This window comes from Thunnus thynnus, chromosome 16 (assembly GCF_963924715.1).
Source record: "Thunnus thynnus chromosome 16, fThuThy2.1, whole genome shotgun sequence".
Classification (NCBI taxonomy): domain Eukaryota; kingdom Metazoa; phylum Chordata; class Actinopteri; order Scombriformes; family Scombridae; genus Thunnus; species Thunnus thynnus.
In genome coordinates, this window is record NC_089532.1 from 3,747,747 (window position 1) to 3,773,894 (window position 26,148).

Here is a 26,148-nt window from a genome sequence, read left to right on the forward strand (position 1 = left end):
ATTATATTTATTGATGTTTTCAGTTATATTTTTGACTCTTCTGATAACCTTCTACTGCTTTTTGTCAGTCTTTGTGGTTTAGTTTTAGGTATTTTTCAGCTAAAATCAGTAAAACCTCTCCCCATGTATTGTAGACTAGTTCACCTGTTTTGCAGTCCGCTCCTGTCCAGCCCTCCATGCAGCCTCGGTTCCCTAACTGGTCGCACACGTAGTGGCCGAAGTAGTCATCGCGGGGACGACAAACTTTGTTGCACTTGCTGCCGTAGTAGTGTTCGTCGCAGCGCACGCGGATGGTGTACTCGAGGTTGGCGATCAAGCTTTTGTACTCCACCGTCTGCTTCTCCTCGCCGGGGTTGATCATCCCTTTGTAGATGCTGCGTTCAATCAGCAGCTCATCATCTGGATCAAAGACAAACAAATCAATACGGAAACTTTAACAGGGCATGAACTCTTCTGAACACTTTGGATAATATAATCAGTTATTACTTCCATCATTTGTATGAAAACAAAAGGCTGCAATTAAAGATTATGTTTGATGATTAATCAGTGGATTATTAGCCACCCCTAGAGGCACTGTGAGCATGTTAACACTGGCATTTAGCTCAGAGGACTGCTGTGCTTGGGCAGCTGTAGACTCTTAATCATGTTTTATGAATCAATCCCAAAGCTCAAGGTCTTCTACCAAAGTAAGAAGCATTTTCTTGATAAATTACGTCAAAATGATGCAATGAATTGAATAAAAATAGACTAATTGACTACTTTTTCAGCACTACAGAAAGCCCAACAACATTCAACAGGTCAAGTATTTGGGTCAGTTAGATAGTGAAGTATGGAAACAACAAAAATTCTGAATGACATTCCAGGGAGCAGGACTGATTCCGGTTATGGGATTTGACCCGACAACCCCGGTGTTTAGTGAGATTAGACAGTCCATGAGGCTCCGAGCTACGCCTCATGTTAACACACATCAGAGGGAAGGTGTAACCTCCGGTCAAACATCCCTCTCTGTCCCACCAAGAAAGTGCAAGAAGAAAAAAACAGAAGAGGAAAAAAAGGGGGAAAAGAATAGGAAAATTAAGCAAGCACAAACAAGAGGGTGTAGAAGCGAGGTCTGCGAGGACTTGATAACCGAAATGCTTTTTCAGTTTTTCCTGCTTGGTGAAACGCTTTTCTGTACCCCCCCCCCCCACTCCTCCTCCTCTTCTCTTCTCCTCCCCCTCTGCCTCCACCTCTCAGGATATCCAGCCCTGACTCCATCGGAGCCAGGCCGGAAATAATAAGAGACGGGGAACAGACGAGGAAGGGCGACATAGGAAAGGCCCTTTAGCTTGTTCTCAAGGAACAGAAGCACCGTGACCCCGCAGGCTTTGTCGCTGCTGCATCCAGAGCTGAGGGCAACCCGGATGAGACAGAGCTGGAAGGTGGAAGGAAGGATTCATCTTCAGTGCTTGTAGTGTTGTTTTTCTTCGCTGGGTTGAGGAAAGCACTGCGCCGCAGGGTCTTAAAATTCTCAACCCCATAAGGGCACACTTAATCCCAGTTTATTGTATTTATTAAGAATCACCAAATTTGGGAGATTCAGTGGACAGAGATGATGTGTGAGATTATTTGGCAGACAAAGGACATTTGGTAGATGAACTGTGGTAAATTTTAGTAGTAATATTCTCAACAGTTGTAAGTGTAAGTGTGTTTCATTTCAGATTTGTTTGATTATAAAATTTTCCCCTGGGACATAAAATTTGCCTTCCCATGAATGAAAATGCTCCAAAAAATTTGCGGATTGGTCCAGTCTCATCCAAAACGGAGGGTTGCAGACAGGTGTTAGAACTGGACTGGAAGCAATAATGAAAGTGTATTACCAATAAAGAACAACATTAAGTCTTCATAGAAGTAAAATCCCAGTAATGATTCAAGAAAATTTACAAGAATAAAAGAAAAAGTGTAAAATACATGACACCAACAGTTAGCCCAACGGCTAAACTAGCAGTTACCTATGTTTATTAGCTACACATTAGCCTCAGACAACTAGCATAATTTCTAAACAGCCACAACTATGACAATTGCATGAAAACGGTTAATGGCTACATTTTTTACTATTAGGCTAGCCTAATAATAGCATAAGTAGAGCAGTAATTAAGTCAGTACACTGACTCTGTAACATTAAGCAAGCTAACATTAGCCACAATAAGCTACTTATACATACAAGACCTAGTAAGGTTATAGCAGCAAAAGCCACAACTATGACAATTGCATGAAAACGGTTAATGGCTACATTTTACTATTAGGCTAGCCTAATAATAGCATAAGTAGAGCAGTAATTAAGTCAGTACACTGACTCTGTAACATTAAGTAAGCTAACATTAGCTAACATTAGCCACAATAAGCTACTTAGTATGGCTATAGCAGCAAAACCCCTTGAATGTATTATTTTATTGCTTATTGAACATTTCATTTATAAGAAGGAGAATGTGACTTTAACCTACACAGATGAATTGCTTCAAATTTAAAGCTCTGAAAATGAAATATGAACAAATGCTTTGATTTCTAAATCAGATTTCTTCCCTTAATGACTGAACTGTTGTACTGGAGCCTGGTGCAGCTATAAACTAGATTAAATGTACTGGATTTTGCTCCAGGTGTGTAGGGTTAGTATAAAATTTTAACCTTTTTCTATTTTTATTAGAATTACTGTGTCTCCAGCGTATCCGCTATGTGAAATGTAAACACATTCCTTCAAGTAGCCTCTGTTATTATCATCATTGTAGCTTCTGAAGTTTGACACTGCAGAAAAAGAGTTAAAATCCGATAAGAATCCATTTTCACACTGTCCTGATTTACTGAGTCTCACAGCGCGCTAACACACTGCCACAGATTTCAGTCCCACACCCACCACCTGAAACACCCAGGCACTCACTCACTGCTGCTCATCTCCAGCAATTAGATATAAAAATATAGACCAATCATGAGCTCCCTCTGTTCTGGAGGAGACACACTAAGAGAGACCGTTGTTACTAGGGAGAGCAGGAGAGAGAGGGCCATATAAAACCGGCTTACATAAACAACAAGGGGCTTCAGATTTGAGCAGCTGATCGTGTCAAGAGCAATATGATTGTCTATAATCAAAAAGAAGACTTTATTTTAACAAAGAGCAACTGGTTTTAACAAACAGTTTTTAGGGTTTTTTTTTTTTACTTAGATGCAACAAGCTGCATGTAACTGGAGAGTTTTGTTAAGGGGCTTTGACCTTTGACCTCTTTACTGCTGGTCACTTGTAACAGCGGTGATCTTTGAACTTTTTTTTCCTTCACCTGACAGCTTATGTTTTCTAGAAAGGTCACATTTATTTTCACATCATAGCAGCAAGTTTTCAATCCAAATCATGGACAGTGTAAAAAAAATGCAAAATATGGTCTCATTAGGAAATGATTCATAACCATATAACTAGCTAAGCTAATAGATTAGCAATAAACATGTTTCCCAAGATGTCAAACTATCCCCTTAAAAATGCCTTCACTGGTTCAAAGTGCCAATCTGTCACCAAACAACAAAATCTCCAAGAAATACAAGGAACCTAGAGTTTTTTTTTTGGTGTGGATTTTTCCTCAAAGCAGCTGGTAAATTGTTGTCTATCAGGCAAAAATGGACATAAAATGCATTTCCTGCCCTGTATTACAGTATGTACTGCTGGAGCCTTGAGTGAACAGGTCTGGGCAGCAGGTTGAAGAGGCCTCAGGAAAAAGAAGGCTTTGTGAAAGCTGTTTATGCTTCAGGAAGCCCCCGCCTGTTTCAAAACAAAACACAAATGGCAGGAGAAAGGAGCACAGAGGCTGTTGTTGACTCTGTGAGCTGGTGAACTGTTGGCTAATGGGGGGGACTTCAGAAGAAGGCAGAGACCCACAGATACTGGGTATGTACTGGGCGGACAGCGGGGTAACATACAGGGTAACATTTCTAAACATTTTTAAAGTGTAAGTGAGGTGATATTCTACATGCATACAACAATTATCTGATCCTACTTACAAGTACCGTGTGTGTAGCAAAGCCTGATATGTCTTATGTCTCCATTATTGTCCACAAACTATTGAAAACATATGAATGAGCCACACCGTTGCACTGGGTGACATGTTCCTTCATTATGGTGAACATGGTCACTGTAGTTTATTTCAAGTCAATGTCACATTCACTAGAGCGCCAAATGTGTATCCATCTGCAGCCGAAAATAGTCCCAAACAAATGGACTGTTTCCTCCTGTTTGAGTAACTTTTGCTAACAGCTACAATGCCCTGCTGCCTCAGGAAATTATTTATCCTGTTTTAAAAATAAAAGTATTATTTGTGAGCTGTTGCAAAGATTTACGTCTTCAGCGGGAACCGTCGGGTTAAGGGCTTCTGTCAGAAAGACGGACAAACACATTGTTGGTTTTGCTCTTTTCATGGCGTCTTCGTTACAGCATATCTTGTTAAGTGAAAAAAACCTAATGTATGAGAAAAAGTATTGTTTTGACACTGTTACTGAAAGTCAGGTATCATATTGGCACGAAAACTGCACTGAAAAAACTAACGTCAGATGCTAATTTATATCTTGTTGCCAAAGGCTAACAATTGAGATATGGTATGAGAAAAGTAAAGTAGTAACCTGCTTATATAATTATATATAATGATCAAGATTTATGTCAAGCAATGAAAAGGAGGTAATTTACATCTTTACTGAGGTGGAAGTGTTTCTTTGGATGAGGTGTGCCAAGTTGCTGAAATAAAAAGATTCATCATAGAGGCTTTTTGGCAATCATAGGACAGCATTTCAACATAGATTAAATGCAATTTCTTGCACATTATAATTTTCCTGACTTTACCTTATGTGTCCTGATGTGTTTAACCCTTCCCGACCCGACCGGAGCGCCAAGCAAAACAAATCCAGAGTGAAAACAGGAGATGTTGGTCAATTTTATCTAATCTTACGAACATTGGTGGTTTATTATTTTTGCTTTAGGATAACAGAGAGCGCAACAAATGGCTGTAAATGTTTGGTGGTGCGGCACTAAACCACCTAGAGGAAAGATACTTTCAAAATAAAGTAACACCCTTGACAACCAGCTTATCTTCGCTGAATCACTGTTACTGGAAGACTGCTGCTCTGGCATCTGATTCCAGGTGTTCTCTAACAACTATTTTTTCCATCCATCCTTCCACATAACATCTGTACCAACTTATCCTGAGAGGCAGGCAGATATCTGAGGGATCACCAAATGAATGAACGGATAAAAAAGAAACAAAATGTTTTTTATGGATTCGTTCCTTTAAATGAAAAGAACCTCAGAGATAAACCTAATTTTTTAGTTTAACTGCTTATAGCTGATGTTCACACTAATGCCATAACCTGTAATGAGGGGTCACAACTAGCTATGTCTGTGCTGACACATAAAGACAGAAAACCATTCAATATTTCATATTTTTTCAGATTTTTTTCTGTTTATTCTAAAATAGGTACTGCTGAGTTTTTTGGGTGCAGGCTTCGAGATACGTTTATTATTTGATTCACTGACAAAACGACCACCGAGAATGAAAAGAAAAGATGATTTTATTATTGCGGCTAAAGCTGGATATCTAACCGAAATGTGTCTGTGGCACAGACTATCAAAAACAATCAAGAAAATGAAAGCTGGTAAGATTTCTGATTCCTGATAAAAAAAATTCTGCCAGTTTTAGACTATTTCATTTGGCACAGCTCTTCGGCTGGTTGAGTTTTGACAACATTTAACATTTGAGAACTTTGGTTTCTTTTGTTAAGTGAAAAATTACGCTCAAATATTTTATTGGCACTGGTATCAAAAAACTTTAAAAAGTTGTTCATGCTGGAGATGAAGAGACTGCCCAAATTCTGTCCAAATCTTCCTGCCACAGCAGATACTCAGTGAGGAATGTCTTCCCATGGGTATTGTATTAAAATACTGTGGGAAATAACGCTCAGTATCATGGGAAACCAGTTAATGAATATGTGAAACAGGTTGTGTTATTTATAACGCAGAGCTATCCAACTGTCAAACTTGCCTTTTCTAAAATTATATACTGTACTTCAGATCAAACATGCACTGAACAGCCGTGTTACATAGGAAAATACAATATAGTTTAACCGGGACATGTGTTGGCAGACAATCAGAGGACTCAGATTTTGCTCTCGGGCAAAACAAAAACCTGATTGGGACATCCCTAGATTCTTATTCCTGTGCACACCTGGCCCAACACAGATGACAACTCATTCTTTAATTATGCAACAGTATCAGTATTGCTCTCTCCATCTGCACGTAACACCCACAGCTGGATGCAACAGGTTCATGCCTGCTCTCTGACTTTTTGTCAAAAGTAACTCCCGAAAATGTAGGAAATCCCAAACGCAAGCAGAGACAGATGAGTGAAAGTAAATACAGCAAAAAGCAAACACTTAATCCCCAAAATGCCTCCAGGAATACACTGACCCGTCGCAGATAAACGGAGAATGTTCCTTAAGATATAATTAATATTTTTAGCTTATCCAGTGTGACTTATAAGTAAGCAAGCAGGTAAGGTTTCACTTTGACGGGAAACTTGGCTGCTGAAAGACTCACTGACAGATTCACGGATCAAACCTGTGATCAAAATACTCAGTCCAAGTCTACAAGAGAGGGGGGGGCCACGGCGGTTCAGACTTCAGCACCTCCCGCCCCGTCTGCCTGTCACTGAACATCCGTCCAGTCATCACACCGTCAAAATCTACAGGTGGTCGAGCAAGCGGAGACTTAAACGTGTCCCTCCACCAGAGCTGCCGTCCAGGCCGAGGAACGGCAGTCTGGATGCCAGCCTGTCACGCTGTTTGAGGATAATGAAGTGGCGTGCGGTAGCCGGACAGCTGGCAAGATGCTAATTAGGAGACAGACATCAGAGGGAAAGATGGGTGGACGGGGGGGGAGTGGGCAAAAAAAGAGAGCTGCAGTATGTAATTAATGGTTTAACGAGGCAATGCTTTCGCAGGCTTAATATAGAGGGAGAGCCGAAAACAGTCCCAGTGACCCTGAAGAGGGTGAGAAAACGGGAGGGTGAGATAGGAGAGATGGTGGAGGAGCACAAATAAGCTAGCTGTCAATCATAAGTCGGCTAATGACATGAAGATGACATGATTTGACAAGAGAGACAATCACAAAAGATAAGTAACCATCTCCCGTTCCTTTCATTTGAATGTGTCTAATATCATCTAGGAGTTCTGTTGGTGGTCTGGTTTTCTTTCCAGTGCTTTCTTATTATTGTCCTTCATGCTATCATCAAATATGCTGCAGCTGTTAGGGTTGAGTTCTGATAGCCGCTTTGAGGGATGCACCAATCAATCATCACACACACACACCCAATACCGATTCTGTTAGGTCAACTCAGAGTACCAATCCAATACAAGTTCACTCCTTTCCCTGAGTTTTAATCTGCACACCTCACTGCAGACATGAGTCCAGGAATCGTCCTGCGGCTGACACCGACGCATTTTGGCTAAAAGCCTTCATCATGGTGTTGAAGTAAAAGACAAACACAGATTTAGGGCTCAATTTAGATTGTATGAAGCTTTTTGCTGCTCAAACTGGTTACAACACATTAGATCTGTGTCACACAAGCTCAACACCTTGACATTTAACATCGAGCCCACATACAGTAGCTGTTCAGCAATATTTCCCACGGAAACTCCTACAATAGAAGATAACAGCTCAGAGATTTGTGCTAAGATAGTAACTGACTGTTTGAACACCGATCAGATCTGATACATAGCATGAAAGTATCATATCAGCTAGGTGTTTCTATGGACCTGTCACAACCAAATACCAAAAACCTGAGCAAATCTGGAGGTATTTTTGTAAAAAAAAAAGGGAGAGTTAGAGGGAGGTGAGTATGAGAAAGAAAGGCGAGGTCAATGAAGGATCTTGGCCTGAAATCAACTTGCTTGGAAAGTGAGTCAGCATCTAATGAAGCAAATCCTGTGTTGTCTTATCACAAAGATTACGTCCCTCAAATAATCGTTCTCCCACGGAGTGTTGGAAACAAAGCCAAATGGTATATGGAGGCTCAAAAGTGACAAAGGAAATAAATTAATGACAAAAATGAACTTTATATATTTATATATGTATTAAGTGATTCTTTATATTCATTTTCACATATATTTCCACATCTCTTGTATGAAAAATGTCAGAGTCTCTCCTGCGTCTCTTTTGCTGATCAGTCTTGGGTTGGTTTCAGAGGCTATCATGGCGGCATACATACAGAAACAGTCGTTGTGCAACTGCTCGACAGTGTCTCGTCCTCTACTTCTACACGTGTTAAAAACACACATCGCTAAAATGAGTAAATAAGACAGCTTTGGAGTTCTTAGATAACATAAACCATTTCTCCCCTGCTAGCAGTTTGTGCTAAGCTAAGCTAAGCTAAGCTAAGCTAAACAACTCCGCCAGAGATATTTCTGTATTGAACACACAGAGATGGAACTGATGTTGGTCGTTTCAATTAACTCCTAGCAAGAAAGAGATGAAATGTGCGGACAAATAATATAAAGAAAAAATATAAAACATATTAATCTATATGTATAACAGCGCAGAGATAACAGCAGCATGTATAAACAGGATACAGGTGTATACCGGAGAATGCAGGCAGGTTACAACCAAACTTATTGGCCTTGAAAGGAGATCTGGCTCCAGTTCACACAGTCAACATTAGTGACTTTTCAGGAAATGTCCTCATGAGAAAAAGATAATTTTTATGCCAACAGACAGCAGACAGATTGTGGAGCTCATCTGAGAAAAGCTAAACACATTTTTATCACCTCCCTTTTTACTGATGAACTTCATTTGAAGAATGGATGAAAAGTCAATTACATCAATTCAAAGCTTTCCGGTTCCCCAAGACTACTGGAACAAACATCTCAAAAGCAATTTTGGAAAATGGCCTCATGGTGACGATAGCTCTTTGGTCCATCAGATCTACACTTTGATACGGAGCAAGATATCCGAGCATCTACTTGCAAAACTGACATGAAATTTGGTTTCAACATTCATGGTCCCCAGAGGAGGATTCCTGACTGTTTTAGTGACCCTCCAAACATTAGCGCCACCATCAGGTCAAAAACTCTCCTTGTCCAACATTTAAGTCCATGACAAGACGTCTAAAACCTTCTTTAACATTTACTGGAGATATTCATGCTCCTCAGAGAATGAATTCTTTCTTTGTTGGATGCTCGGTCAGAGAACTTTCCTCTTGCAAAGACCCTCGGGCTAAAATATCAATTTAACACACCAGATACGTCATAATCTACTTGACAGACTGCCATAAACTCTGCCAAGCACATTCATGCCCCCCAGAGGATGATTTTGATTTTATTCTAATAGCCCGATGACTTTTCCTTTCCTAACCGTAACCCATGAGAAAAAAAAAAGCTTTGCATATTCTTATATTCTAGGACTGTGTTTGCTCAATCTGTCCAGCGCTCTCAAAGCTTTAGACTTTTTATTCTTTGTGATGTATGTATACTATACAATGAGCATCTCAGCTGAATTATAATCATCAAAATAGAGTCACACGCCTGTGACGCATCATCACCAGCAGTGTGACCGGTCAGTCAAAGTCATCAGCCAGCTAAGCAAATAAATGGAACAAATACTGAGCATAATCACATGAAGTAGATCTATGATACTTAAAAAAAATAAGATAATATACAATACTCATGAGAACCTCGGAGCGTGTGATTTGGGATGGAAAGGAGAAAAAAACTTTTTTTTTTTATTTTCTTAAATGCGGTTTTGGAAACAGTTTAGAGGAATAACCTTACCATTACTGTGTGTGCCGTTGTCCCTGTCCCACGCCTCCACTATCACAGTGTACCCTCGCTGAAACAGAAAGAGAGGCAGAGGTTATCAAAGTGCATGCTAATAGAAAAACACTGCACACGCACACACACACACACAGAGAGAGAGAGAGAGAGAGAGAGAAACAAACACACACACATTCTTGCTGAAACTCAGATATGTCCACTTGACCATGTGGAGTTTACACAGAAACTCAGATATGTGCTGCCGTCACTCATAAACAGACACGCACGAGTACTTTCGACCACGCGCGTTTTTTTCTTAAAACGCTGAATAACGATGGGAAAATAACTCTTGTTCCCACACTGCTGTCACTGATTAGCTTCCATCTGCCTCAGGCTAGTTAACAACCGCAGCCACTGTTCAGCTGGAGAACAAAACATTCACCTGGGAACCACCGACACATTTTCCATAAGTCCGGTATTTTTTATGATAATCTGGTTGACTGAGCCAAAATTTTTCTGGGTCACGGGTACTGAGTTACGTCACTCGATCGTCTTTTTTTTTCTGTGACTGTGTATTGATCCCAGAGGGCGGATGTTTCGCCTTCCCCTCGGCTCCACGGGGGAGTTCGGCACCCCTTGAACTAGCAGGGATTTGATAACTCGCTCGAGGGCTTTTTGTGTGGTTTTGTATTGATTTCCTATGTATTTTTCCTGCCTTCCCTGCAGGGATCTGGGCCTTTCAAGTCAAGTGGCGAGGGAAACACTGGCAGTATATTACAGCAGAGACGGGCTTCACTTCAAATAAAGACTAAGCCTAAGATAACGCCAGAAGAAATGATTTAACTCTCTAACATTAACCTTAAGACTGCTAACATGCATGTCCTGCCTTGTTTGCTTGAATCCTACATTTCCCATAATGCAACTCAGATGCATATTTTTGTCAAACCCTCTCTGATAAATGCTCTCATCTTACAAGTCCACACGCCCAGTTTCCAACTCAGGCTTTCTGTCATAAATTTCCAAGTCTAAAATATCCTAATGACATCACTATGACATCATCAGGGTTATTTTCTCAGACTCCAGAGCCACAGAGGATATTATACAATCGTTTTCACATGCTGATAAAACTTCCAGAATAAAAGCGAGACAAAGTTACAACATTCAGTAAAAAGTTATAAACGTTTGCTGCAATTTAGATCAGGAAATAGCTGATTAAACAACAAGTAAACAAGCCTAAGAGTCGGCCAGCTGTTGATGTGCTCAGAAAGCTTTGAAGTTTGATACCCAGCCTTTACCCAACATTACATGGCAAAACAACGCAGGGTCATCCAGCAAAAAAAGTTGAAGCAGGCCACAACCTTCATCAGGCAACATCATCCATTAAGTAGCAGCATTTGGCCGATCACGTACATGCAAGCGCACATTCCTTTATTAGGTGAACGCCTTTGTTCTACTGTTTACCCCGTGACGGTTGCGATGAAAGATGAAATATGTGCAGCCGTGATAACTTTCCAAAGTTGTGAAATCCTGTCTGTGAGTATCATTATTACGCTACGCAGCATTTCGGTGTCTGTTAAGCCTTTAAAGTCATGGATCTGTTACTCAAACACAGACTCTCTGCTGAATCTCTGCTAAAACCAGACTGAAGTTAGGTTAAAAAGATGATAAACAGCAGCTAGATATTCACATAAAGGTGACACCAGCAGTAAACAATGTCCTTGAGGAAACCTTGCTCTTATGTGTTGAATAATGCTAACATTATATTACATTATTACACACTATTTACCGCTATGATACAGTGTTGTGTGGATATTATGCGTAAAAGCCCAGCACGCCTGCACACTATGCCCTACTTTCCAGAGGAGACGGACTCGGCCATCCCACAGCAACAAACTCAAACTCTGGATTGTTTCAGGTGCAAAGGGCTATTTTTTTCCTTTTTTTCACGGGCATCAGCAAACAAACTGAGATGGAGCTCGCTGTCCGTCAACCGCATGGGGCCGGACGAGCAGCTGTGAGTTCCCATGACCCAAGTCTGACTCAGAGAGACTGAGGGCTGCAGGGGAATATTACAGGGGGAGGTTACAAAGTGGCGCTGGGAGAGATTAGAGAGGCAGAGAGAGGACAGAGACATGAAACAAGAAGGTAGAGAGCTAAAGTGCTTTATGGCACTTTCAAGGTAATTTTATGGTACTCTGAAGAGGGTTTTTTTTGGGGCTGTTTCAGAGCGTAGAGAGACAGAAAAGTTGCAGGAGAGACAAACCCATGAGTCAGATACGAGGCTGTGTTGTTACAGGTACTCGGTAGTTGCTTTAGGGTGGCTTCATGAGCAAGTTTGGAGCTGTTTATTTAAATTAGGCGGTCTTTACATTCGGCTTTGATGATGAATATAACCGCACAGACAGATGTCCTTAAAAGCATGACTCAGTCTTTACAGGCTGCAGCTATCATCATTTAATCTATGAAATGAATAAAAACTGCCCATCACATGAGACAAATATTGAATTTACGCTATAAAACAGAGAAAAGCTTGAACCAGAATGTGTCCATTTTTGCATGATAAATGTTATTATAATGTTATTTTCTAACTTCTTGTCAATTAACTGTCTTTCTGATTGACTAATCTATTAATCAACTGATCACTTTAACACTCATGGGTTTGAGAAGCTGCTCATATTCAGCTGTGATAAAAAAAAAACTAAAGATGATCTTGTTCCAGCGTCTATAAAAGCTTTTCTTTGTTTTGTATCATTGTAAACAGGATGTCTTTGGGTTTGAACTGGTGACCAAACAAAAAAAAAAGACATTTGAAGAAGTCTCTGGGAAACCGTGACAGACATCTTTCATCATTTTTCTGAGTAATTGTAAAAAATAAGATTAAACTGTAATGAAAATAGTCTTTAGTTGCGGCCGTATAGTGTACCTAAATGCAACAAAGTATGTTTCCACTGTGGTTTAAACCAATTAACTGTTAATCTTCTAGTTACATCTCATTTAAGAGTGTAAACCAGCTAGTTTTATATTTTCTTATATTGACTCTCAGTGGAATTTTTCATTAAAAATATGTTTATATCTAGTTTATTTCAAAGCAAACTGATAAAGAATAAATATTTGCATATTGTGATACTGATAAGGAGAATATTATTATTATCATTGTGATATTGACATCAATTAAATCCCCAAAACCATGAGACTTTTTCAGCTGGGAACAAAGAAATTTGATTAAAAAAAAAGTAAGCAGAGATGCTACTAATACGTTAAATTAACAGAAATTTATTAATACAGAAAAATGATAGATATATAAGAGACTTTAATGTTCAATTTGGGCGTCTAAAAGAGACGATAAAGCAGCAGAGATTATTTCTAAAGGCAGAGAGACTAGAAATGAAACCTCTGACATCCACTGATTTGTTCAGAATAATAAGACAGACCTGGATTATGTAGAAGTTACCTACTGATGCAGGAGTGAAATACAGAGTTGGACTAATCTCAGGTACACACACACACTGAATTACTATCGTCATCAAAGGCGCAGAAAATCCATCCAGTCAATGTTTTTTATGCAGGTTTTGTGAGCCTGGAGCAGTCTACGTCACGCAGCTGCATTCAGACGAGAGAGCCAGATGAGATTTTCACAATCTCAGTTTTACCCTCTGCTCTCTTGGAGAGTGTAAGAACGAGTTACACCATCACGGAGTCAGAGCCAGCCTGGCTGTCAGAGCGAGCAGAAAGCCAAAGCTGTGCAGTTACATCACCAAAATAAGATGAGATGGGGAGAAAGCGGTTTTCAAACTTTTCCCTCTTCAGACTGTAAATGCTAAACTATTTAATTCAACCGTCTGGTGGAGACGCTTCGTTCTGCAGACTGTGAGAATGAAGCAGCAGCAGCAGGATAATGTATAATCAGGCAGTGATTAAAACTCATTTTCCAGATGAGACTACTGTAAATCTTCTTAGGTGGCTTTCAAACCAGGTGTGAACAGGTTCTCTGTTCTTAATCACATGATCAACATACTCGGTCTTGTCTCATATCCAGACACTTTCATTTACATTCAGACACATATATGCAGCTCCATCAGCCAGATCGTCTTTCCCATATTTCCCAGGTCCTACTCCAGTCCAGAGGCTGGTGGTCATGCACCTGGCAGAATAAACATAACTAGCAAAACATTTTCCATAAACTAACACCGACACACAGATGAATCGGACAAAGAGCAAGATGAAAGTGTCATCGTCTTCACGAGCTCTCACTCTAACCGCTCCTGCACCCATCAGTGCTCTCTTATCCACTCACACCATCCAGCAGCGGGACCGATGAGTCTGAAGCAACGAGGAGAACAACAAATGATTTCTGTGTGACTTCAGCTGCCGTTTTCACAGTGGACAGACGTCGTAGCAGCAACTTCCACAAACTGACGTAGTTACACTTGGGAGGAGTAAAGATTCTGTATGACTGTTGGAGAGACGGAAACATATGGTTTGTTTCTCTCTCTGCTCTGCTGTTGTCCTTATAGATTATATTTGGTAAGTGCCCACTAGTAACCAATCATTTTGATTTTACTTTAATTACTTTGTGTCTTGTCTGTTGTCTGTTGTTTTTGCATTGGAGAGAGCCCTTATAAAGCCCCTTCGAGGGTTTCTGCATCTCTCCATCACATGTTTTTTTTATTATTTCTGTGCACATCAACTTGTATCTTTTGCATATGTTTAAAACAAATAAAATCCAAACATCTGTCTGGAATCCATCTCAGCCATCCTCCAGAGATGGTTTGAAGAATTAGATTTGAATGAGTCTTGAATGCTTCTTGGACGCATCAAGTCAAACAGGGGTCGTTATTAGTATTTCCATTGGAGCCTTCGGATCAATCGATTCAGAACCTGGAGGGAAATGTTACAACTATCTTCAGTCCTCGCTAGCAGACAGGTCCAAGTCCGTGTCAGGTATATATATCAATTTGCACATGAACATAATCTCCAAACTCCGCTAATCTTCACTCCATTCACTCATAATCCAAAAAAACCATGACCTCAGCCTGAGGAAAATTTAGTTGAAGTCTCAGCAGAAACGACAGCATCAGCCTCCAAGAGGACACGGCGGTGATTTATGGGCCCAGTGAGCAGCCATAACGCTGTAATGACTGAAAATAAGTGGACATTATCATAATCAATCATCCCCTTTGTAATCAATTTTAAATGTCACAGCCACTGGCTCACAGACAGATGGGGCTGTCCCGCGGCCTCAGAGCAGCCACACTTGAGTGTATGTGTGTGTGTGTGTGTGTGTGTGTACATATCTGAGTGTGTGTGTGGCAGGACTCAAGTGTGTGTTTGTGTGCTTTATGTGTCCTTGAAGGAGAGAGGAGCTCGAGGATCAGAGTGTCACGTCCCTGCTGTCTGCGGTGAGACGACCTTATGAGTCAAGTGTGTATGTGTGTGTGCTCTTTAAGTGTGTGTGTGTGTGTGTGATGGGGAGGGGGGTTAGGAGGGAGGGTGGTGGGTGGTGGTGGTGGTGGTGGGGAGGGGAGGGGGAGTGTTGGGAGACACTTGACACCTCCTAACCAATTTACAGCAGTCAGAGGGATTTGAGTTTTCATTAGGCGGAGGAGAAACCAGCCCACTCCTCTCCGCCTTCACCTGTTCAATGAATAAATTACTGCTTCGCCACGACAGGAACAGCCGCAAGCAACACACACACACACACACACACACACACACGTCTACTGAGAATATACTGTACGGTTTGGAGCTGCTCCACACACACACACACACACACACACACACGCTATGAATTTATTTGCTATGTATGCAAATAAGCTTTTTCCTGTAGTAGTTGCTGCTGCTGCGACAACACTCTTCTTCTTCTCAGGTCACTTATCAAAAGTCAAGACTACGCATGAGACTTTTGACTTTTTTGGAGTTAAACTGAATAAATCGGTTCGTTACACCACTTGTCACTCAGGTGCTTAGTGCCGTTGTTTCCCGCCACGTTGGGTGTGGGTGTGTTAGTGATGCGATTGTCTGTCTCCACCTGCGACAGCCGACCAGACAAACAAATCTCAGCCCTGGTTTTTTAGTAGAATCTTCCTAAAAACCATGAAAATACGCTCATTTATAAATCAAACTATCCTTAAAATATTAAACTGCTGAGTCGCTATGACAGAAAGTATGTGATATAATGACAAAATAAAGTTTAAGCTACCAGATATAAATACAATACAGTGACAAGGAAATATCATAAATTACTTGAAATTAAAATAAGGTGACTGTAAATCCACTAATCACTACCAGACACTGTTTAACTCCTACTATTGTTTTCTTTTTGTCTATAAAATGTCAAAAATATTGAAAAATGTCAAATCACATTTTCCTTATGTCAGAAGTGATGTCATCAAACGTCTTGTTTTGTCCGACCATTAGTCCAAAAACCAAAGATATTCAGTTTACGATGATAAACGATCATCAAAACGCTTAATTTCCTGGTGTTCAACTGATTGATTAATTGACGAATCGTTGCAGCTCTAAGTCAAAGTTCACAAAACAATCTCATCTGAAGGTGCATTCAGTAGATGTTCTGGATCTTTCCAGACTTGTTGCTCAGTCCGTAGTGCTCAAATATGGAAATTTAACATCTCCATCCACACCGATCTCCAGCTCCATGACGACCGGACAAACTCCACCCGCTGTGATATGATCAAAAGCTCCGGAACAGCTGCTAAATTGAGCTTGAAATTGATCATTTGGTCAACTATAGGAAGCTAGTTTTGTAAATCTCTATCATTGTTAAAATTCAGTGATTCGGTCACGGCTGTTCGGTTGCTCTTTGCTTGGAAAAATCCTCTGGTACACAAGGAGCGATGAATTCTTTTCATGTTTTTGTTTGTTCTGAACAGACGCAAGAAAAATTGGGAAGCTAACAATTAGCATCACCTGCAATCAGCTGCTTATTATCTAACTCAGTACAGTTAATAAGAGAAAAAGTCCTAATATCATTTACACAGAATGTAAAAAACAAATGTATTCTTCTCCTATGTGTCACTTTAAACTTCGGTTTTACATTTGAAGGATCGACTAAAATCAAGACAAATGTTCCTTTAATTGAGAGCTCACAGCAGCAGGGGGATTGTCGACGGTAAAAACAAAACAAAACAAAAAAAAAACCTGAGACCCAATTAACAACTTTTCAAGAGTTGTGATCAGACGAAGAAGAAGAAAAAAAAAAAAGCAACAGCAACACCTGTCATGTCACACCTGTTAGGCTATTGAGATGAATAAAACATGTAGCTCCCGGCAGAGAGAGGCTGGGATGGTTAATTTAGCACGTTATTAACAGAACAAGCCCACCGCCCCCCCCCCCGCCCCCCAACCATCACCACCACCTCCTCTCTCTAAGGAGACGTCACCGCTCCAACCCTCCCTGAGGAGGCCTCGTTCAGACAGCAAAGCTAATCAAAGCTAATCTAATCAGGTCTTTATACTGAGCGGGAGAATGTTGAAATGACCCAATTCACTTTTCCCACACCAAACGCGTGAAAAGCTATTTCTGTCACTCCAGGTTACTCCGCCTCCTCCGGAGAGGAATTTTATGAATTTTATAGTAAATTGATGTCGTGTATGATCTGTAAAGGGAGCATATGGAGAAAATACAGCTTTAAATCCGTTAGTTAGGCCTCTAATTTAATTGTATCCTTCGAAATAAATATAACTTTCTAGTCCTAAATATAGAGTTACATGCTTTCTCTTGATATTGTGTTAATGTTTTCCTCTTTTTTTGGATGAAATGCAGGGAGAAGTGGCCAAACTTCAACTTCAAACAAACACAATGATCTCAGTAAGTCACAGCGATAAAATCTGAGTAAAACATTGTGCTCAGCTTTTCATTACCTCCTCCTCGTCAAATTGTCTGTAATCAGATGCTGCCGCTGCTGCTGCTGCTGCTGCTGCACTCAACTCACACTCCCACTGCTACACTCACACAGCCACTCTGCATATAGACCATACTGTGTATCACAACCACAAGACAAGAGCTGAGGTTGTCTCCTCTTTTACTAGTTTACTTTGTAGCGTAACCACAATTGCTCATAACTCATCTCTCAATTTGTGAGAGTCAGAGGCGATGAGAAAGAGGCTCTTTGTTTTACGTACCGCATTGTCTCCTCGGAGGTAATGAACTGTACAATGGTTAACGTGCCTTCATGCATTTGATTCTGTTATTTCTGTTTTAAGAGAAGGTGATCAGACACAGAAAGTTAGCACATAAAGGCTGCAAGGTTGTCGGATCACACAATTGAAAGAAATAGATGAAGGTAAAACCATGAAAAGCATGAAAAACTTCATATTTAGCAGAAATTCATTCTAAAAAAGACAAACTGTTGGCAAAATGTCAATCGATTATCAACTAATTAACTGACTAATTGTTGCTGCTCTAGTTCAAAGTTCCTTCTTGACAAAACATTCTCAACTTAAGGTCCATTTAGTAAATGTTGTGGAGCTTTCGGGCCTTGTTGTCATGTGACTGCAGACTCAATTTTGAAGTCCTTGTTGCTCAAAAATGGAAATTTTTACAATAGACAGAAAACAGAAAAACATGATGACGTGATCTCAAGAGCATTAACAAAATCTCAACAATAAAAGCATGAAAAATTAAATATTTAGCAGAATCTCTGCTTCATTAGTTCTAAAAAAAACAACAACAAATTCTTCTACAGTGCAATTATGATACTAGAAAGTCCTGTTAGCATTTCTGAAATCACTATAAGCTCTGTGAAAAATGTCTTCAAGGCGTTTTATACAACACTTGTCAAACTGTGATTTATCTGACAGATTTTCTACAAACTAGCCTAAATAGTTTAATACTGGGAATGTGTCTGCAACCAGTTCAAATGCTTGGCTGAAGCTTGCTGATTCAACAACAGGCTGTAAACAGAGAGAAAAGGGGGGGAAGAAAAGACGAGGAAAAGAGAGCAAGACTGTGCATAAACTGCAATCGAGGTTCAGAGCCAAATTCAGAATAACCATGACCGTAAAAGTCCACAGTGACTCACGGAGGAAATCCAGCAGGATTTTACCACCTGGTCGAGAACGATTTCAAGACTGAACAACTGTGACATTTCACAAGTGGAACTGATACAGAAATGTGGAAGTGGGTGGCACCGTGTAGAGGTACGTACAGCTAAGAGGACACGCAAAGAGCAGCAGGATGGAAACCAGGTCTACAAGGAGGCGCTGCAGCAGGTGCAGGTGTAAAGCTGCAAAGCAAAGTTTAACTTACGACGTGCAGGATCATCATATTTAAATCATGAGCTGAAGGCCGACAAGCATGCATCCGTATGTTTGAAATTGATCGATACATTGAGTGATTTATTGTTTTATTTGTAGGTTCTCGCTTCTCCTACATGAAGATTTGCTGTTTGCTACCAAATATCATTGTAAACTGAATCTCTTTTAGTTTTTCAATTGTTTGTTCAGACAAGATGTTTGCAGAAAATCCTCACAACTGAAAAGCTGAAAAGTTATTGCTAGTTTAACCCTTTTTATTCGGGTAACAAATGATACTAAACTGCTCAGTCAACTACAGGACCAGTCAAAAAAAGTTTTGGACACACTTTCTCCTTCAAGTGAATGGGAACCCTTTGACTGGAAGTGTTTGTAGTGTAATCTAAATTTAGTTCTGGGAATGTTGGATTAAAGTAAACCAAACAACGAACCTGACCCACTTTCTATACTTGACGCTACAGACACATCGTGGTTAGTATTCAGAAGGTATGCTGGTTCAAGCCCTGATAATCACTAAATGAATTGATATCTAAACAAATTCTTTCTTGCTGCTTCAGTCTGAATTGCGCCATTGGTACTGTCACTTCAGTTTGCTGGGAATCTGGTTACGTGTTTGCTTGGTTCCCATCAGAGTGCTCTGGTTTCAAGAAAAACTTGCCAAACATCACAAATCAAAGTCCATAAAGAGATCCAAGAAGACAAACAGCTGCTAAGATACCAGCAAATACGGACCCTAAATAAGACTATTTTCTGTCATTCATCCTCATCCGCTAACAACTGGATGCAGCCATAAATTTTAGAGTTGTGTGTCAAGCGAGAAGCCAACACCTGAGGCAGGCGTGAATACCAGATTCAGCATGTAGCAGACCCACTCCAGAGAGCAGCACAAGAGAGGCCTTATGTAAACGCTCTCAAATCCACTCCTGACATTTTGCCCAACGCAGCTGCCCTCCTCTATCTCCGTTTCTCTCTGTGTTTCCATCCCCCCCCCCCACCCACCCCCCTACCAGACACACAGATGTGACGAATAAACGGCCCACCTGCAATAGAATAAAACTCTTTAATGCGACGACGAGGTGGAAGCAGAGACGAGTTTCACTGCGCGGCAACACGAGCTTCGATTGTTGTTTTAACCTCCGTGGGAGGAGACGCTTCCAAGTGGCGTGAGAGCGGTTCGGACGCCGAGCTGTGCGGTTGTTGTCATGCGGTCGAGCACACGTAGGCTTCGTTTAAGTGTGTAAACACAGAAGATAAAGAGATACAGACACACCGCGTCTGACAGAGAGACAGAGACAAAGCTTTATTGGAAAGTTTTGTTTGTTTGCTTTGTTTGTAAGTGTCAGAATTTTAGGAAAAAGTTCAAGGTCCACTTCCTTGCTTGTTCTAGACCTTTTGACCAGATTGCTTGGCCTTCTGCGGTAAGAAGCCTCAACTTTTTAACCAACGTGGATGAGAATAAGGCTGCAACAAGCAACTGTTGATCGTTTTGTGTGTGAAAATTAGAAAAAAATGTGAAAAATAACCTTAAAAATGTCTCAGAGCCCGAGGTCATGACAGCTGAGGAAACCACATCTGCTGAAGGAGACCCATGTGATCATGCCGAAAGCTCCGGAACAAGTGAGTTGACAAGTCTGTTTCAACTTCAAATTTATTCACAATGTTAACAAAGTAATTAATTAGATTTTTACAAGTCAGAATATTTCAGTCAGAATAAATGGTTGAATGAACCTCATGCACAGGAAAACTGTGTGCACGTAACTACAGTGCTGCAGGTACAGTAGGTCAAAGTTAAAGCTCATTTTCTCTCTCATTTCCTGTCTGATCATCTGCTCATATTTTATCAGGAAATACTGTTGTTGTGACGCCGCCGTGTTTCCCTGATCTCAGCAAGTAATTTATCACTAGTGTTCACATTTGAACCGATACAGCCGGTACACAATACCTTCTTTCACTACTTTACTCTGTCTGTGATGACAAAAAAATGTGATTTCAGTTGTAAAAAATAAATCCAAAGTTCTCAGTTTCATTGCTATTTAGAACATTTTATTGTGTAAGGTAAAATTAATAATAAACAAGGTAATATCAGTTGTTTAGGCTTCCTGTTGGAGGTGTGCTGGTCGTCTGCAGCTCTTCATCGAACATCATCATCACTGTGGCTGTTTCTGCTTGTACTCTTCCTCTCTGCAGTATTTCTATCTGATCCGCCGAACAAAGAGCTCCAATTATATCCAGATCTTGTTGTGTCGACTTGTTTTTATTGAAGAATAGCGCCACTAACGAAGATCCGCCGACTCGGCGATAAACGCGTTTCATTTCCTGTACGTCCTCCACAATAAAAGCCTCCCGTTGGTTTGTCAGCTGAAAGCTTTTAATATGAAGCAACGACGGCAGGAAATGTTTTCATCGGCGGTAACTTAACACGGTGCAGATACAGCTGAAAGTGATCAGGAAACAGTAAAATAAGGCTGATATCTGAAAGCACAAACAGGGACACAGGAGAGAAATTTCAGGCGCACATGTGTCGGTAAACTAGGAGGGATTTTTCAAAAGGCTTATAAGAAATCTGTTCGATATTTATTTGAATTCACAACACATGAAAAATACGAAAAATGGTTGTAATAAACCAGAATTGTCCTTAATCACGAGTGTGCCATGGATCTGTAGTTGATTGAGAAGCGTGTGAGTGTTTTGGAGAGTTTCTCCATGGAGGGGAGGTTGGGTAACTGAGGTTACTGACAGAGACTGTAGCCCCAGATGTGTTGAGAAACCCTGCTGACCCTTCACCCAATCCCTCTCAATCCCTCTGGAGATGGATTGGCTGCACGATGTCCTTGTTGCATCAGTTTACAGAAGAAGAAGAAGAAGAAGAAGAAGAAGGTGGTAGTAATACTCATCAGAGAAAATTTCCATCAGATTAGCTCTGTTTAATATCTTCAGCATACTTGGAAGGCCGAACAATAAGTCAGGCTGCGTTCATACCGAGCGTGTTTGCAGTGGTTTACTTGAAGTCTGGAGTCCTTTAGCTCGGTTTATTATTTGTGCATGAAAAGAATGACAGTCATGTTAGGGAGTCATTGATTTACATCTACTACTTCATGTGCTCTTAACGGGGATAAACACTAAGTTACAGTTTAGATCCAAGTCTGTCCAGACTCATATAATATTTGTAGTGACGACTTTGAAGGAGTTATAAAAGGTATTATTCTTTGTATGTGTTCACATGCTCAGCCAACAAAGCTGATTCTGATAGAGGAGAAAGTCGTAGCCATGACAGCAGACAATGCTTCAGATACGGATGTTGCTGCAAAGAAACTACAAATTCTGAAACATCCTTCACACACATCTTCAACCAGGCAGCACAGAAGACCTGTCCTGTTCTGTTCCTGAGTTATGGTGTTGAATAAGTGTTGACATTTCACCTTTTGGATGTAAAATATCACCACTTCATCATTTTATTCTACTAGACATTTGTGTGAAACTTTGTCATAATTATCGTTATGAATTCTTCAGTTACGGCCAAAAAAATGTGTTTTGTGATGTCACAGTGACCTTTGGCCACCAAACTGTAATCAGTTCATCCTTGAGTCCAAGTGGATGTTTGTACCACATGTAATGAAATTCCCTCCAGGCGTTCCTGAGATATTGCGTTCACAAGAATGGGACGCAACGAACAACCCGAAAAAACACGATGCCTCCGGCCACGGCTGTCGCCGGCGCAGAGGCATAAAAATGACCAAGAAATCTGTCATGCTTAACTGAAAGTACACTTAAAAAATCCTCTCTCAGACAAAGAAACTTGCCAATAGGGTAAGCATTAAAACTAGCATTAAAATCAGGCCACTGCTTACAGATCCTCTAGCCTCGAGCATGATGGGAATCCAAAATTCCACTTCATAAACTCACAGTGCGAGCCCGAATGAGCCCAATACAAAAATACAAAAAAAAAAAAAAAAAGAAGATCTTTTCCCACTCTGTTTCGGACCAAGGAAAGCAAACAGTAGGTGTGATCACACCCTGAAAGCTCGTAAAACAAGCTAACAAAACTAGAATACAGGAGCCAAGCCATCACAAAATATGTTGAGAGAGAGAGAGAGAGAGAGAGAGAGAAAAGGGAAAGATGGACAAGATAAATACGAGATAGATGTGAGATATAAGGAGGTAAACAAATAGAAGAACAATGGAGGGTTTGGTCATCTATAACCTCCACCTCTCTTTTTCTCTCTTTCCCATCTAGCCTTTCATTATTTCATAACCTCTCTCTCTCTCTCTCTCTCTCTCTCTGTCTCTCGGTGAGGTCCAGCTGAGCTCCATTAGCCCTGTGAACAACTACTGGGAGTCAAGTGGGAAATTAAGCCGCACTGTGTGTGTGTGTGTGTGTGTGTGTCTCGTGTGTGATAACATGCTTTAATCACCTCAGTGCTCACACCGCATGCATTTCATTACCTCTGCCTCACATAAACACACACACACACACACACACACACACAAAAAGCATACCGTAGAGAAACAACCATAAACTCATAGACGTGCAGGAACCTGTATGCACATTAAATGGTAAATGGACTGCACTTATATATGCAGATAGGATCATTAACTTGCTCTACCTTCCCCCCACTTAGCAAGCTTACAATGCATAATAAGATAAAAAAAAGATAGACAGCATCTAATGATTATTTTCACAATTAAAGGTACCCTGTGGAGTTTTTGTCCTCTAGAAGCACTATGGAGCGGTTTTTATGAGTTTTATGAGCCAATGGTTTCACACTATTCCAGTGATGTACATGTGGCTGTAAAGCGGCCGCAGCAGCAACGTGCCAGCGAAGGCAAGAGAAGAAGAAGACTACAAGCTAGTAAACATGTATGAAAATGATGAAGGGTTTAAAATACACACACACACACAAAAAAAGAGTTTTGCAGATGTTTTATGTGGAAGGAAAAGCATTCAACGCTTTTGTTAGACCGCAAGGATACACAAAATGCATTTTGGTGAGTAACTCGCAGAGTAAACATAACTTTTGTTTGTTTACTTTGTAAGTCTGTGAAATGTCAGACTTTTTTTTTTTTTTTATTCCCATGGCGGGACGTTCTGGTAGCCGACTGAAGACCTTTGTTGACTGTCCCTCTATCCGCCCATGTTTCCTGCCTCACTCTGGACTGTCAACTATCAAACAAAGGCAAAAATCTTATTTTTAAAATCTTTGTTACAATTTCACCAAAAGTCAAGTTGTCATATTCAAATTGTCTGATCAACAGTTCAAAACCCAAACAAGACTCCAGCAAATATTCACACCTGAGAAAAAACTGACTTCAAACAAATAATCACTCAACCTTATCAATTTTATGTCCCGTCATTTGATTAATTGAGCGATCGCTGCAGCTCTAGATAATAAAAAAACACTCAAAGAAACACAGTGACAGACACATTAATAACTGTATCTCAAGTACACAAAACAAACACTGTACACACGGAGCGATAATACGTTAACAAGAACAAGAAGAAATACTTGTTTCTGATTGGCTGGCAGATATCCATTGAACAACAGTTACCCCACAGATCCAAATCTGTGCTCAGTGTATGTTAAACTCCCGGTAACCATAGCAACAATAATGTCGCTTCACACTACGTTACCGGTTAAGAGGCCGTATTATTACCGTGATAATGGACTCTGAGGCATCCTGTTATTAAAAATAATGGATTCCATGAAGGAAACATTAAGGCTTCGGCATCCATTATTTATTTTTTTTTTGTATGAGGTCACCTCATTGTGAACTGTCGATTATATGTAACGTTAACAGTTTCTCCATTTGACAAAATTCACATTATGCTTGACAACGATAATGTGATGAACAATAAGTTAAAGTTACGAGGGCTGCAACTAATGATTAGATATTTGGTCTATAAAATGATAAAAACGAGTTCCTCAGAGCCCAAATGTCTTGTTTTGTCCGACAAAAAGTGCAAAAAAAAAAAAAAAAATTGCTTCAACTGATATAAAAAACAGAGAAAAGCACCAAATCCTCAACCTGGAGAAGCTGGAATCTGCAAATAGTGAAAATTTAAGCTGTAACATTCAAATTTCCCGTTTTATCCGAACAGTCGGCATAAAAGAGGCAAAAAACCAAACGACAATATGCAGTTTTGATATCACGAGATAAAGAAAAGCAGCAAATCTTCACATTGGATAAGCTGGAAGCAGAGAATATTTGGCATTTTTGCTTGAAAAATGACAGAAAATTACGAATCAATTATCATAATAGTTGCATTATTCTCTCTATTAATTGGCAAATCAATCCGCTCATGCACAAACTCGTTTAGTATGACTTACGAGGACATCGCATTACATGTTCTCCTGTCTTTACCTGAACCGAGTATGAACTTAACATTTGCTTCCTTTTGTCCTCATAAACATGAGACACGAGACCTCGTAATGCGGCTGCGCGAGCAGCGGCGTGATTACTACGAGTGTACAAAGCAGCTCCTATAGACGCATCAGACACACATCAAACCAAGTCCGGCAGCAGCGTCATCAATCGATCAGCCGGACAGACGGAGCAGCTAATCACACATTTACACGCCTGTGAGCAGAACCAGGTCATCTGACATGGAACCAGCAGCAGCAGTGGCAGCAGCAGCAGCAGCAGCGTGGGAAAGATGAGCAGACTCGTCACCGCGTAACAGAGCCCTGCTGTGGTCATCCTGCAGGCTTTTAGACTTATTAAAGACACACAGAACAGACAGAGAGAGAGAGAGAGAGAGAGAGAGAGAGAGAGAGAGAGAGAGAGAGAGAGAGGGTGCAAAGGAGCATTTTTTTTAGGTCTGAATTTGTTCTTTTCCAGTGAAGAACATGTCTCAGTTTATCCGGCCTGCCTGAGTGTTGCATGGTTGATAAAAAACGGTGGAAATGGATGCAAGAAAAAGAAAAAGTGCAACTGGAGCTGCTGTCTATGTGCTGCTGTTCGGCCTCTTTGCTCTGGACATACAAAATATCGAGGATGTTGACATGTTGTCATTTGACGATAGCTAGCTACTGTAGCTAGCTAGTTCCAACAAAGCACCTCTCACCA

The 26,148-nt window shown here is 40.5% G+C and overlaps 1 protein-coding gene across 2 annotated transcripts in view; it reads right to left on the reverse strand.

Moving 5' to 3' along the window:
- Window positions 1-26,148, reverse strand: part of LOC137200364 (protein jagged-2-like) — a 66,818-nt gene that overhangs the window by 33,781 nt on the left and 6,889 nt on the right. For both annotated transcript variants that reach the window (XM_067615112.1, XM_067615111.1), the window contains exons 3-4: window positions 9,829-9,886; window positions 145-399 (exon numbers count right to left, since the gene is read on the reverse strand). In XM_067615112.1, coding sequence (XP_067471213.1) covers window positions 145-399; window positions 9,829-9,886 — 313 coding nt within the window. The remainder of the gene's footprint in view (window positions 1-144; window positions 400-9,828; window positions 9,887-26,148) is intronic.